The sequence below is a fragment of the Hippopotamus amphibius genome, chromosome 16, assembly GCF_030028045.1.
Source record: "Hippopotamus amphibius kiboko isolate mHipAmp2 chromosome 16, mHipAmp2.hap2, whole genome shotgun sequence".
In the NCBI taxonomy this organism is placed as follows: Eukaryota; Metazoa; Chordata; class Mammalia; order Artiodactyla; family Hippopotamidae; genus Hippopotamus; species Hippopotamus amphibius.
In genome coordinates, this window is record NC_080201.1 from 31,769,597 (window position 1) to 31,782,784 (window position 13,188).

Consider the following 13,188-nt stretch of genomic DNA (forward strand, 5'->3'; position numbering starts at 1 on the left):
CAGAGTTCCATGAGTCTACACAGTGAAATTGACTTTTTTTAAAACCAAAGCACGGGATTTCACATTTACCCCCAGAAAGTGTAATCTGGCTGGTACCTTTTTAGTATTGTGCTGCCTACCGCTTTTGACAGTTTTCTTCTATATCTTCATTCAATAATTATCATTTATATGATAAATAAGGCAAGACCATTTACTCTTCCATACATTTTTTTTTCACTCAACGCACCTACCAAACACTAGATAGAGATAAGGTTCCTGTTCTCACAGAGTTTTCTACCAAATCAGATAAATAAGGAAAGAAAAGCAATCGCAAGTTGTGTTAAGTACTGGGACAGAAACAAACCAGTGGGAAATCTGTCATTAGAGTAAGAAAGACTTGCTTGGAGCTGACGTTTAGCCTGAGTTCTTCAGGAAAAGAAGGCACCAGCCCCGTGACGAACTAGAGAAAGATCTTCCAAGAAGAGGGACCAAAAAATCCAAAGGCACTGAGGATGGAGACCAGCCTGTTCTACAGATAAAAAGAAGACCAGTTTTACCAGAGCAAAAGAGCCAAAGGCAGAATGACATGTGATGAGGATGAAGAAGGCAGAGCTGGATCACACAGAGCCTGGGAGGTCAAAGTAAGGAATCTGGATTTGACTCCTAAGTGCACTCTTAGTTAAAATACTGGGCATGGATTGGAAAGAGGCAAATGTTAAAGTGGAAAATTCTATCAGTTGCTATTACAACCATCCAGGAGAAAAGTGATGATGATGGTCTGAAACAGAGACAGAGATCCATGGACAGGTAAACTCTGTATTTTATAGGCAGAGCAAACGGACATATTACGAATTAGATGTGAGTGATGAAGAAGGGAAAGAAGTCCCGGATGGCTTTCAGATTTCTGGACTTAATAACTGAATAAACAATTTACTGTTTTTTTAAAATAAGAAAGACGGGCAAAACAAAACAGGTAGAAGAACAGGAAGGAAGGAGAAGCTCCATTTTGAAGCTGTGGCCATTAAGATCTTAGGTAACGAACTCTTCAGGTGGAAATAACGAGGCAACTGGGTAGATGCATCTGGAGCTCAGAGGAGACAGCGGTACTAGGGAAATCAAGGTGGGAGCTGTCAGCACAGCACACAGTTGGTATTTAAAGACCTGGGAATGACCGAGATCTCCCAGGGGAGCATCACAAACACAGATGGGAACCCAGAGCCATTTCCGGAGTCATGGAGGAAGGCTCAGCAAAGGAGACTTTGAGGTGGAAAACCAGGAGAGTATATTAACACAGAAGCCAAAAGAGGGGAGGCTTTCCAGAAGAACGGAGGAGTCAACTATGTCAGCTTCCCCTAAGAAGCCAGGTGAGGTGGGGAGAGAAATTATCCGTTAGATTGGGCAGCACGAAAATCGCTGATGACAGTGACCAGGGCAATTTCAGCAGAGTCAGGGAGATGAGAGGCGGATGGGAGTTAGCTGATGATGGAATGAAAGAGGAGGCTGTGAAGACTGCATGTATAAATGTCTGTTGGCACGGTTCTGGCATGAAAGGGAAGAGAAAAACAGAGCTGTTGATGCAAGGGAATGTTAGACCAAGAGACGTTCTTTAACCATGGAAGACAGAAAGGTACACTAGGGTTTCTCAGCACACTCCTGGGAATGATACAGGAAGAAGAGGTGGATGGTGCAGAAGAGAGGGTGATTAATTGCAGAAGCAAAGTCCTTGAGTGTCTCAAGTAGGGAGATACCTACTTGAGGGTGGAAATTCAGGTAAGGTTTCTTTGAAAAAGTGACCCAAAGGATGTGAAGGACCTGCCAGGTGTGGAGTTGCGGGGGAAGAGCCTGCCTTGAAGACGAAGCACTGAATTGCTGGGCCCCTGAGACCAACAGGAAAAGAAGCAGATGTGGTCAGAGGCGAGAGGGACATGAGCTACCAGTGAAAAAAATTTTTGAATACTTTCCCATGTCCTTATTATTGTTTTATTTTTAGAGTGTTGCTTTTAATGTTAAGGTATTTACATGTGATACTCATATGGTTATGTGAATTTCCCAGGTCTTTAGAGTTATAATTCCCCTGTGTTAAATATATCTTCACTAGTCTCCAGGCCCCATCCATACTGAACAAGAGCAATGAGTGTATGTATACGTGTGTGTATTATTTCCAGGCTTCTTCCTCTCTCAGTCCCAGAGGGAGTGTGTTTCAAAACCAAGTTCTTGGGAATTATCTTACTTTCCTTTAATATTTTATACGAAGGATTATTTAAAGAACGCTGGAATTGTTAACAAAGTACAGAGAAGTTTCCTTTCAATCACTGCTGCTAGTTAGCTGTGCTTCAAGTATACTGAGGCCTCAGGGACCTGCTCAGAGAGTAGCCAGTTTAGGATAAAATCAGAGCTACGGCTCGTGGCTCCAGAATGTTCTGTCTCTTGCGTACTAGATTACATTGCACTCTTCATGAGCTGTGTAAACAGAAAGCATATTTCCGTGTCTGTTGTTCTACTGCAATAAATGAGGTATAGAAGCCAGAAATCCTAAATGGCTCTCTTGACAGTCTCAATGACAGTGGACAGTGGTGCCACCTGCCTCTGCTCTTTGTCACTTTATGATCACACACCTCACACGGGCACTCTGAGAAGCAGGGCAGTCCTACTATGCTTTCCTAGTCAGGTCATTTTCCCACATTCAGACCTGACTAATTCATTCCTCTGCTTTGTACTCCCTCAAACTTACTGCATCCCCTTCTACTATTTCTTGCATTCTGGATCAGGCACAATAGGGTAGATGGTCTTCCCTGGTGGTGCAGTGGTTAAGAATCCATTTGCCAGTGTAGGGGACACGGGTTCAAGCCCTGGTCCAGGAAGATCCCACAGGCCGCGGAGCAACTAAGCCCGTGCGCCACAACTCCTAGCCCACGTGCCACAATTACTGAAGCCCATGCGCCTAGAGCCCAGGCTCCTCACACTGCAATGAGAAGCCCTCACACCACAACTAAGAGCAGCCCCTGCTCACCACAACTAGAGAAAGCCCGTGCACAGCCACAAAAGACACAACACAGCCAAAAAAAAGAAAAAGAATAGGGTAGGTAAGGCTGTAGTAAGAAATAACTCAAATCTCTGTGGCTTCACCCAACAATATATCTTGTTCATTTTGCGTATCATTTGTGGGTTGGGAGAGTCACTCCCCATTAAAGTAGTAACTCAGGGGTCTGAGCAGCCACCAGGTGGTTACTATGCCAAAAGGAGAAAGAGTGTTCTGGAGGGTCTGGCACTGGCAATGAAACGTTCCAGGCTAGAAGTGATAGCTAGCATTTTTCATTGGACAGAAGCAGTCACATGTTTCATCCAATGTGAGAGGGCCTGGAACTGTAATTCTACTTTGGGCCCCAAAAGCTGGGTGATGGGGGAGGGATGGAGAAGCATTTGGCAAACAGCCCTAATGATCGGCACACATTCTTAGCTGGTGATTCATTTTATATTTTCATGGAAGTTCCCCTACTTCACCTGTGCAAAGACCCCCTGAAACGTACATCACCTGCCTACTATCAAATTTAGTCTTACCTGAATTTATATCTGCTTTCCCCGGCCAGCCTACCCCAGTAGGGAAGGATCTTTTCTCCTATCCAAACGTTTTTGATCGTATGCTCCCATCAGTAACAAATTTTGAGCATATACAGTGGTGTCCTACTAAATGTTTAGCAATTGGCTCTCTGGGGGAAAAAAAATCAGCCTTGATTTTTAGTGTTTCCTTATTTCTGTGATGTAAATATATAGATTTATATCAACAGAAAAATTCACACATAAATTAATAGAGAAGGCTCTCAAATACAGTACAGAAAAAAAAAATTTAACTGTACCAGGTCAGAAAAAACACAAATTAACATAATATATGTATTACATTATATTCGGGTTAGCTTTGCCTATTAAATTTGCAAAAAATAAAATTTTATCATAGTAATACAATTGCTGGTGAGAACAAAATCAAATATTCTGATAGTCTACAATTAGGAAGGTAAATTATTACAACCTTGCATAAGGCCAGTTGGACAAAATCTATCAGAACCTAAACATGTTCTTATCTTTTCATGTAGTTATTCTACTTCCAAGAATTTGTCATAGGGAAATAATTAGAGAAACATACCAAGACTAAAAGGATATTCACCATACTGTTATTTATAATAATTAAAAACTAAAAGCCACCAAAATGTCCAAAGAGGGGAAAATGGTACAATCATGTGATGAAATACTAAAGTAACACATTTGAGAAGGATTTTTATATGTTTTATGAAAAATGTTAAGTAACAAACTACTGCTATACAAGAAATCAATAACAAGATATTTATACAATAGGATCGCAGTTTCATAAAAAGAATAAAAAAAGTATATATGTAAATATATCTAAATACTCAGAAGATTTAGAAAAAAATACAGCCAAAAGTTTCTGGCAGTTATCTCTGGGTAATGAAATTGGGTGTAATTTTAATTTTCTTCTTTAGACATCTGTATAATTTTCAAATTTTCCAAAATAAATGTAAAATACTTTTTAAAGCAGAAAAAATGTTACCTTTGAAAATTCTTAATTTCACAACACCTTTTACGAGGAGATTCTTTTTCATGACCTTAAATTTTCAAAAATTTTCAATGTAACTTCTGGTACTGTCTAAATTTGACTTGGAGTGTTGCTCAATGCTCTAAGACAGTTTGATTTTACCACAAGGAATACAAATAATAATAATTGGCTAATTTTGTCATAATCCCCAAAAAATGCAAGAGAGAAAATCCCAAACCTAAATGCCCTCTTATTATTTATGAAGTAATTAGATTAGTGCCTGGCACATAAAAGTGCCACGTAGTATTTGTTAAATTTTTCTTTAAAGACAACAATGGGTTACTCTGGAAAAAATATGAACATTAAATAATATAATATTAAGTCACTCTGTCAAACAAATAAGTTCACTTTCCATTTTGGACAGGTACATGTAGAACATCAGATATCACACAATAATTTGGAACAGCTGTTGGCAGATTTTCAAATATGTTAGAATTTTTTTTTTGTTTAATCCCATTAAAGTTTTCCAGGGAGTATGCAGTCATACAATTACATTAGTAGTTGTCTGGTCACATAATATATTTCTTGAGATCTACAAAAGATTCTATGACATACTGACGATTATACAGTTTAACGAGTATTTGGAAAGGTATTTTTTTAATTGAAGTATAGCTGATTTACAATGTTGTATTAGTTTCAGGTGTACAGCAATGTGATTCAGTTACACACACACACATACACACATTCTTTTTCAGATTCTTTTCCCTTACAGGTTATTACAAAATATTGAGTATAGTTCCCTGGGCTATATAGTAGGCCCTTGTTGGTTATCTATTTTACATATAGTAGTGTATATATGTTAACCCCAAACTCCTGATTCATCCCTCCCCCCTCTTTCCCCTTTGGGAACCACAAGTTTGTTTTCTATGTCTGTGAGTCTTAGCTCTGTTTTATAAATTGGAAAGGTATTTTAGATATAAATTGCCAACACGCCAGACCTTTATCAATGGGTGAAAGATAAGGAATGTTAGCTTCTCTGGAGAATAAGCTTCTTTTTTGACCTATGTTAAACCATTATATAAAGATTCTACCTCTTCCTCTCATATCAAGGGATGGTTCTGAAAGAATTTCATCATACAGAGAAGTCAGACATGGTGTTAAATGAATAGGATACCAGCTTACAGGAGGCTCACCTAAATGAAGCCAAATGGAACTCAACCTTTCAGAGAGTGAAATAAAATTTAAAAATCTTCAAGTAACCTGGGAAGTGCTCTTCATTTAAATGCTAGGATACTCTGATTTCATGGGACTATATTTCTAATCTGGCTGTTAATAGATTTTGCTGGTTAATACCATTTATATTTTATACTCTATAGAAATTCGCACTATATCAGTCATCATATTTTCTATATAAGTTTCATTATAAATTGCTTATGACTTCGCAGCCATCCCAAGACAAATGGGCTAGACACTTATTTGGCCCAGCCCCCCGTTGCAAGACGCTGAGCTGTCTCCCAAAGGAGGCAGGCACTCTTCCCAAGACACTGCCCAGGACCCACTAGAGCTCTCACAAGGACTCTCGTGATCATGTGTCACAAAATGTGTGTCCACTCATTCACTCAGTAGTTCACTTTTTGTTTGTTTAAAATTTATTGAGCATCTATCTGTACCAAGCACTGTATAAAATGCCATAAATATAAAGGTAAAAACAACTTAGGTCCTTTTTCACAGCATCTCATTGTTTAACAGTAGAAACAGAAATAGGAACTGAGAGAGATCTAAGACTTCTCACAACAGAAGTATGAATGTACTATTATGGGAGCAGGGAACAAATTATTAGGAAGGGAGTCTGGAAAATTCTCATTTATGGCATACATATTTATCGACCACATATTATTTGCAAAACATTAGGTGCTGGGAATACAGAGAAAGCAAAACTTCTGTATGCTCTCTGGGAGCTCATATTTATATATACAGTATATAAGTATATAGCATATCTAGTTCATTTTATATATATATACATATATACACACACACATACAGTATTTTAATATTTATTTAGTATTTACTTATTTAATAAGATATATTTCTTTTACATTTTACATTGTGTATTGTTGTATTATTGTGCATTGATGTATTTTAGACTGTGGTATGTGCTATGGAGAAAAACAAACCCAAGTAAGTAGGACAGGAGTGCCAGCAGTGAATGTCACTATTTTACATAGGATGGGCAGAGGAGACCTCTGATGAGGTGACATCTGAGCTGAGGAAGGCAAGAAATGAGCCCACAAGCCCTGCAGATACCTGGGGGGAAAGAGAGTTCCAGGCTGAGGGAACATTAAGTGCAAAGGCCTTGGGGCAAGAGTGTGCTTGGTTTATTCTGGGAAGAGCAAGAATGCCAGAGTGGGGGGGGCGGGGGCAGAAACAGGAAATGAGGGGAGAGATGCAGTCAGGAGCCAGATCTTGCCCTGCTCTGTGAGTGACTGTCAGGGCCTAGGCTTTTACTCTGAAAAGATGGGACGTCATCAAAAGGCTTTGAGCAAGGAAGTCTAATAAGCTGATGTATGTTTTAAGAAGAAAACTACTACGGGTGCTATGTTAAAACAGACCTGAGGTGGGATCAAGAGAAGAAGTTAGGAGACTATTGCAACCACTCGAGAAAGAGACAGAGGTAGCTCTGGTCACGGTGCACACGGCAGAGGCAGTGAGAAGCGTTCCAATTTTTAATATATTCTGAAAGTTACGCAAGGGGCACTTCCTGGTATCATCACAGAAGAGACAGTATTTAAGCAAGGTCTTTAAGGGTGAGTAGATGCTCACCAGATAGAAAGGGGGATGAGTATACTCTAGACCAACGGGACAACAGGCACAAGGGCACGAAAGGATGACAGGGCACAGCAGAGTCAAGGTGTAGCAAGAAACTCTGTATGACAGGAGTTCAAGGCCGGACACTATGTCAGGTAATGGGGTAGAGACTACACCCGCAGAGGTAATTTGGAGCGACATAGTCAGTGGCCTTGTAGGATATGCAGAGGAGTTTGAACTTGCCTCAGAGGCAAGAGAGACCCAAAAGTTACAAAGCAAAGAGTGACCAGTCTGCCATATTTATCAGAATACAATTCTGATGGCATTTGGGGCAGGCAAAAGGAACAGCAACTAGGAGACTCTTAAAACTGTGCTGATGGAAGATGACAAATGAGGACCTGAATTCACACAGGGTCAGTGGGACCGGAAAATAAGAAACCAGTTGAAGGATTCTGAAGAGGAAGAACTGCCAGGGCCCAGGCAGCAAACGAGGGCTGGAAGCCATGGTGAGAAGCCGAGGAAAGCAAGGGTCTGATTTTTTGAATAGGACAAGGGGGGTGTCACTAGAGAAGGGAATGGAAGGCAGGATCCCTGTAAAACATAAGTCATATCTTGTACCTGTGCTCCAAACTCTGTTATGTCTTCTCATCTCACGCAGAGTCAAGGCCAATAATCTCACGGGAGAAGGCAAGCTCCTGTAGAATCGAGCCAGCGCCCTCTGATCTCATCTCCTTCTACTCTCCCCAACTCTCTCACTTCCCTCCAGATGTGTTAGCCTCAGCTGCTTGTCCTCAAACATATCTTGGAGGCTTTGCTGTCCCCTCTGTCCAGAACATTCTTCCCACAAGTATCTACATGGCTTGTTCCTACACCTCTATAAGGTCTTCGTTCAAATGTCACTATAAGAAAGCCTTCTGTGCCCCACCCCAGTTGCAATCCCCCATCTACAGTCTCTACCCTGCTTACCGGCTTTTTTTATCTCCATACCAGTTTTCCCTTCTGATGTTTATTTTTCAGTTATTTTTTTTAATCTCTCCTCCCTCCCTCCCTCCCACTCCCCTGACCCTACCTGATTCCACAAGAAATAAGTTCACAGGAGGCAAGAATCTTTTGTCCGTTTTCACAGCTTCATCTCTAACGTCTAGAACATGACCTGGCACAGGGTGGGGGAGCTAAACACATCTGTTTAATTACGTAAGTAATGAATTCATACGGCTCCTGTTGGGTTAGATGTCTCTGCAAGACCTTCGGGTATAGCCACCCAGTAAGCAGTTGGAATTGGAGCCCCGCAGGTCACAGGAGAGAAAAGGGATGGACACCAGGACTTGGAATCATCGGGATAAAATCAAAGCAATTCCAGAAGCGCCAAGAGATACAGTAGGACAGTGCTTATGAGTCAGACCCAGGACCCAGACAGCCACAATCCTGGCCTTTGACACTTGATGCTTATAAATCTTGAAAAAAGTTTTAAACCTCTTGGTGCCTCTTGAGTCTCATCTCTAAAATGGGGTTTTAAAATCAACCTGCCTCAGAGGGTTGTGGTAAGATTTAAAGGAGAAAATACATGTAAAGCACTGAGGACCAGCTGGCAAATGGAAAGCACAAAATAATTGAAAGCAGCAGGGAATGCTGAGGAGGGTAGCACTGTCTCCGGATAAGAGGGGTAGCACTCCTATATTTGGAATCCAGAGGCCGTTTTCTATGTGATTCATTTCCTTGTGCTCTGCAGTAAACCAACAGAGGTCCTCTCTGCTCTTCTGCTTTGAGTTTGTTGCTGTTGTTGTTTTCTTTCATTGGTTTTCTCCTATCAGAAGAAACCAAAAAACTTCTCTGAAGGCACTGTGAATTTGAGCACAGTATAGTAGGAGGCGTACGGTACAGCAGAAAGAGCCTGGGTCTTCGGAGTCAGAAAAACGTGGGCTTTGAACTCCAGTTCAGCCACTCAGATGCAGAGCTTAGCCTCTCCTGATTTGTAAAACAGGAATGACAGTGTCTCCCGTAAGCACCCTGACCCTGAGGAAGAGTAGCTGCTGAACACACATTTGTGGAACGAATGAATGAGGCCGCTGTGAGGATGAAATGTGACAGCTCCCATCCAACACTGAGCACAGTGCCTGGCACCCCAGAACGGTCAATACACAGACCCAATATGGACACGGTAGAAAGTCTTGTTCTTATGACTGGCAGCTGGGTTGGCATTCCTGTGGCTAGGACCTGTTTAAGGGGCCCAATGTCAGGTCTGAACTTTCTATTTATTCATGTCATTAAAAAGTTTTTTCACTTCATCTTTTAAGAGAATAGATTTACTTTACGAAGGTTTGGTTGAAGCACTCCCTTATTATAAGGTGCACTTAAAGTGATTAGATATGGGTATCGGGTTTGTTGTGGGTCTTAGCAAGATAAAAGTGAAGCCTTGATAGTGGCTCTGTTTGCCTTGGAGTCTCCTTTTGTGGCTCGGCGTAAGGCTGGCTCAGAGCACCTGGGCTAACCTTGGTGTTTAATTCTTCATGCACCACTCTGGCCATACAAAAGCTGAAATGGCACGGCTGTTGCTTTATAACAATGTGTGTTATGATGTACCAGAAAGCTCCTATCTATGAAAATATAAGTAAGGATTTAAGAACTGATTACATTTGGGGGGTTTACATGTTTTAAGGGTACTTTTAAAAATTATTTTTTTCCTGATTACAAAAGAATACATGTTCATTTAGATAATTTGGAAAACTAGCAAAGCTCAAAAAAGAAAAGTCTACAAGTCTGGGATATAACATCTCTGTATAAATCCCACAGATTGTTCTAGATGCCACCTCCCTGGGGAGGAGTATTTGTGTGTAAAACAAAATTAAAATCACACCAAATATTATTATGTGTCTTGTTTTGTATTTTTATTTTTTTATTTTTTATTTTATTTATTTATTTTTTGGCTGCATCGGGTCTTTGTTGCTGCACATGGGCTTTCTCTAGTTGCGGCGAGCAGGGGCTACTCTTCCTTGTGGTGCGTGGGCTCCTCATTGTGGTGGCTTCTCTTGCTGCGGAGCGCAGGCTCTAGGCACGTGGGCTTCAGTAGTTGTGGCTCACAGGCTCTAGAGCACAAACTCAGCAGCTGTGGCTCTCGGGCTTAGCTGCTCCACAGCATGTGGGATTTCTCGGACCAGGGATCGAACCCGTATCTACTGCATTGGCAGGCGGATTCTTAACCACTGTGCCACCAGGAAAGTCCCGTGTCCTGCTTTTTAAATGAGCTAATGCATACATTAATTTATTCATCCATTCAAGCAAACTAATTAAATACCAACTAGGTGCCAGGTCCTGTATACAGTACAGAGGGTGAGGGAAAGGAGCAGATAAAGAAATCATTACAATAACCTGAGATAACTAAGGTACACACGAAGTACTACAGGTGCATACAAGAGGGAGCAGAGACAACCCTCTGGGCTACAGACGTGTCAGGGAAGCACCCTACAGGAGACGACACGTGAGCTGTTACTAATACCAGGTAACACAGAAGTTCACCAAGGAAGGAAGATGAAGAGGATGTAGCAGGAAGGCCCAAAATATAAAACTTCACAGCTAGTCTGAGGTACAGCCAGAACCCAGCGGGGGTAAAAAGGTGAAAGAGTGGCGAAGACGAGGCTGGAAATTCAGCAGCCAGGCAACAGAAAGCCATTGTGAGATTTGAAGCAGGAAGCTGACATGCTCAGATTTATGTTTTGGTTTAAAAAAAAAAGTTTACTGCAGCTTTAAGGAGTAAGAAAGAGGGGCAAAGAAAACTAGAAAACTAGAGCAATTCATAAAAGGACTGACTGGGTGAAAGGTAGTGAAGTTCTAATGACAATGGAGATGACAGGCAATGTCCTGGAAATGAGAATGACAGGAGACCTGGGATTCTAGATGGGTAAACTCATTCTTTCCTATCGTCTTTCCGTGGTTACTGAGAATCAGCTATATGCACGACAAGCACATGCCAGGTGATGGAGAAAGCAAGCTGATATGGCCCAATTCTTATACCCCGAGAGCTAACATTCCAGTAGGAAAGGAGAGGTGAAAAGGTACTATTTTTACTACCCAGCATGCCTTTCTCTCCTTCCTTGGAACAGGGCTCCAATTTTCCTTTCGGGAAAACCATGCAGTGTGAGTGCGGATGGTGATACTCCAAAGCGACTCCAAGAGTGGGTGCAGGAACTAGCCCAGGCAAACAGGGACATCTACTCCCCTGAACATAATGACGGATTCAGGGATAGACACATGCCTCTAACCAGGCCAACGAGATCACTCCTGGGGGCATGAGACAGAACCAGGAGAAAAGAAATCACCACCTTCTTCTTAAGATCCTATGTGCGTAAGACCACATACCCCCTGGGCTGTCAGAGTCTTCCTGTACTATCAGGTGAGAGCTAGCATGAAATCACACAGAGAAAAGCCAAGCCAAGAAACAGAGAAAAACAGTGATCACATGACATCCTTCAAGAAACTGGATTCAGCCACGTACTCCTTAACATCTAAGTAAGTCAACAAATTCCCTTTTTTGCCACAATGAGTTTGCTGGAGGTTGTGTCACTTGTAATTTAAAGAGTGCTGACTAATTCAGGGGGAGAGACACAGAATCCCATAACTGAAATACAATGTGACAGGTACCATCAACGTATTTATGAGGTACAAAGAGCAGAGCGAAGCATGCAATCTATTCTATTTGTAGGTAAGGTAAGTTAAAGAAACTTTCACAAAGGAGGTGCTGTTTAATTGAAGTTTTGAAGAATTAGTCATTTGGCAACAGAATAAGGGGCAAAGGAAAATTCTATGCAGAAGAAGACGGAAGGAGCAGAGGCAAGGAAGCAGGGAAGAACGCAGACTGTTTTGGGAAGAAACAGCTGACTATCCTAAAACACTAAGTTCACAGCAGAAAGCAGATTGTGCAGGAGTTTATATATTCTGGGGGTGATGAGGAGTCACTGCATGACCAAATCAGACCATTTCACCTCTCATTTAATCTCTCTAGAACCACAGTTGCTTCACAGGGAAGATAAGGTAGATGAGGAAAAGAATCAATGCACTCTGACAAATATAAAAGCCCTTACCTGCTGATAGAATTCATCATCTTTGGGGGTCAGATAAGGAAGCCAAGTATCTTCAAGCTCTTCAAGAAGCCTCAGTTTCTGTTGAAAAATAATAATGATTATAGGTGACAGAATATAAAGTGACCCAAAATAGAAGACAATCCCTTATTTTTCCAACAAGAGACTGCCCCCCCCAAAACTTAGCCAACTTGAATGCAGAAACTTTTTGAGAGAGAAATCCGTCAAAAGTCAATTACAAAATGCATTAATTTAATTACAGATTGTATAAAACATTAACTTAGAAATATAACTGTATTCACACTCGCATTTCAGGAAGCAATTTGCTTTACTCTTGACATGTATCTTCAAAACCAAGGTCTTTTTTTCTTCATAACTAGAGTCACCTTTTGAGTCACCCAACCCAGTTTTCAGGAACAAATCTTCCTGTCTGCACAATCTGCTTGAGACACAGCCGGTTTTGAATGCTATCACTGAAAATATCCAACCAAGCCACAAGTATCCATGTACATAACGTCAGGGTATTTGGAGTATATACTCCTCCTGTACACGTTTATTTGAACTCATATCCACTTACATGTTACTTTTTAAAAGTGGCCTTTCAGCCCTAGAATAATTACTAAATGTATGTTGAACATCTTTGCTTCTTTTTTTTTTTCAAATCTGATAAAGAAATCTTTTCAAGCACCCACAACTAGCACTGTGTGAGGCCATTCCAAGCTACTGTCTTCCAAATAGTACCACACTGTTCCAATAAGGTAACTAAGAGAGGACTCCACTTTATAA

The 13,188-nt window shown here is 41.1% G+C and overlaps 1 protein-coding gene across 6 annotated transcripts in view; it reads right to left on the reverse strand.

Moving 5' to 3' along the window:
* Nucleotides 1-13,188, reverse strand: part of FTO (FTO alpha-ketoglutarate dependent dioxygenase) — a 382,583-nt gene that overhangs the window by 262,183 nt on the left and 107,212 nt on the right. For all 6 annotated transcript variants that reach the window (XR_009049648.1, XM_057711122.1, XM_057711126.1 and 3 more), the window contains exon 2: nt 12,406-12,483. Coding sequence is in view for 5 of the 6 variants with exons in the window: in XM_057711122.1 (XP_057567105.1) it covers nt 12,406-12,483 (78 nt within the window). In the remaining variant the exon portion in view is untranslated. The remainder of the gene's footprint in view (nt 1-12,405; nt 12,484-13,188) is intronic.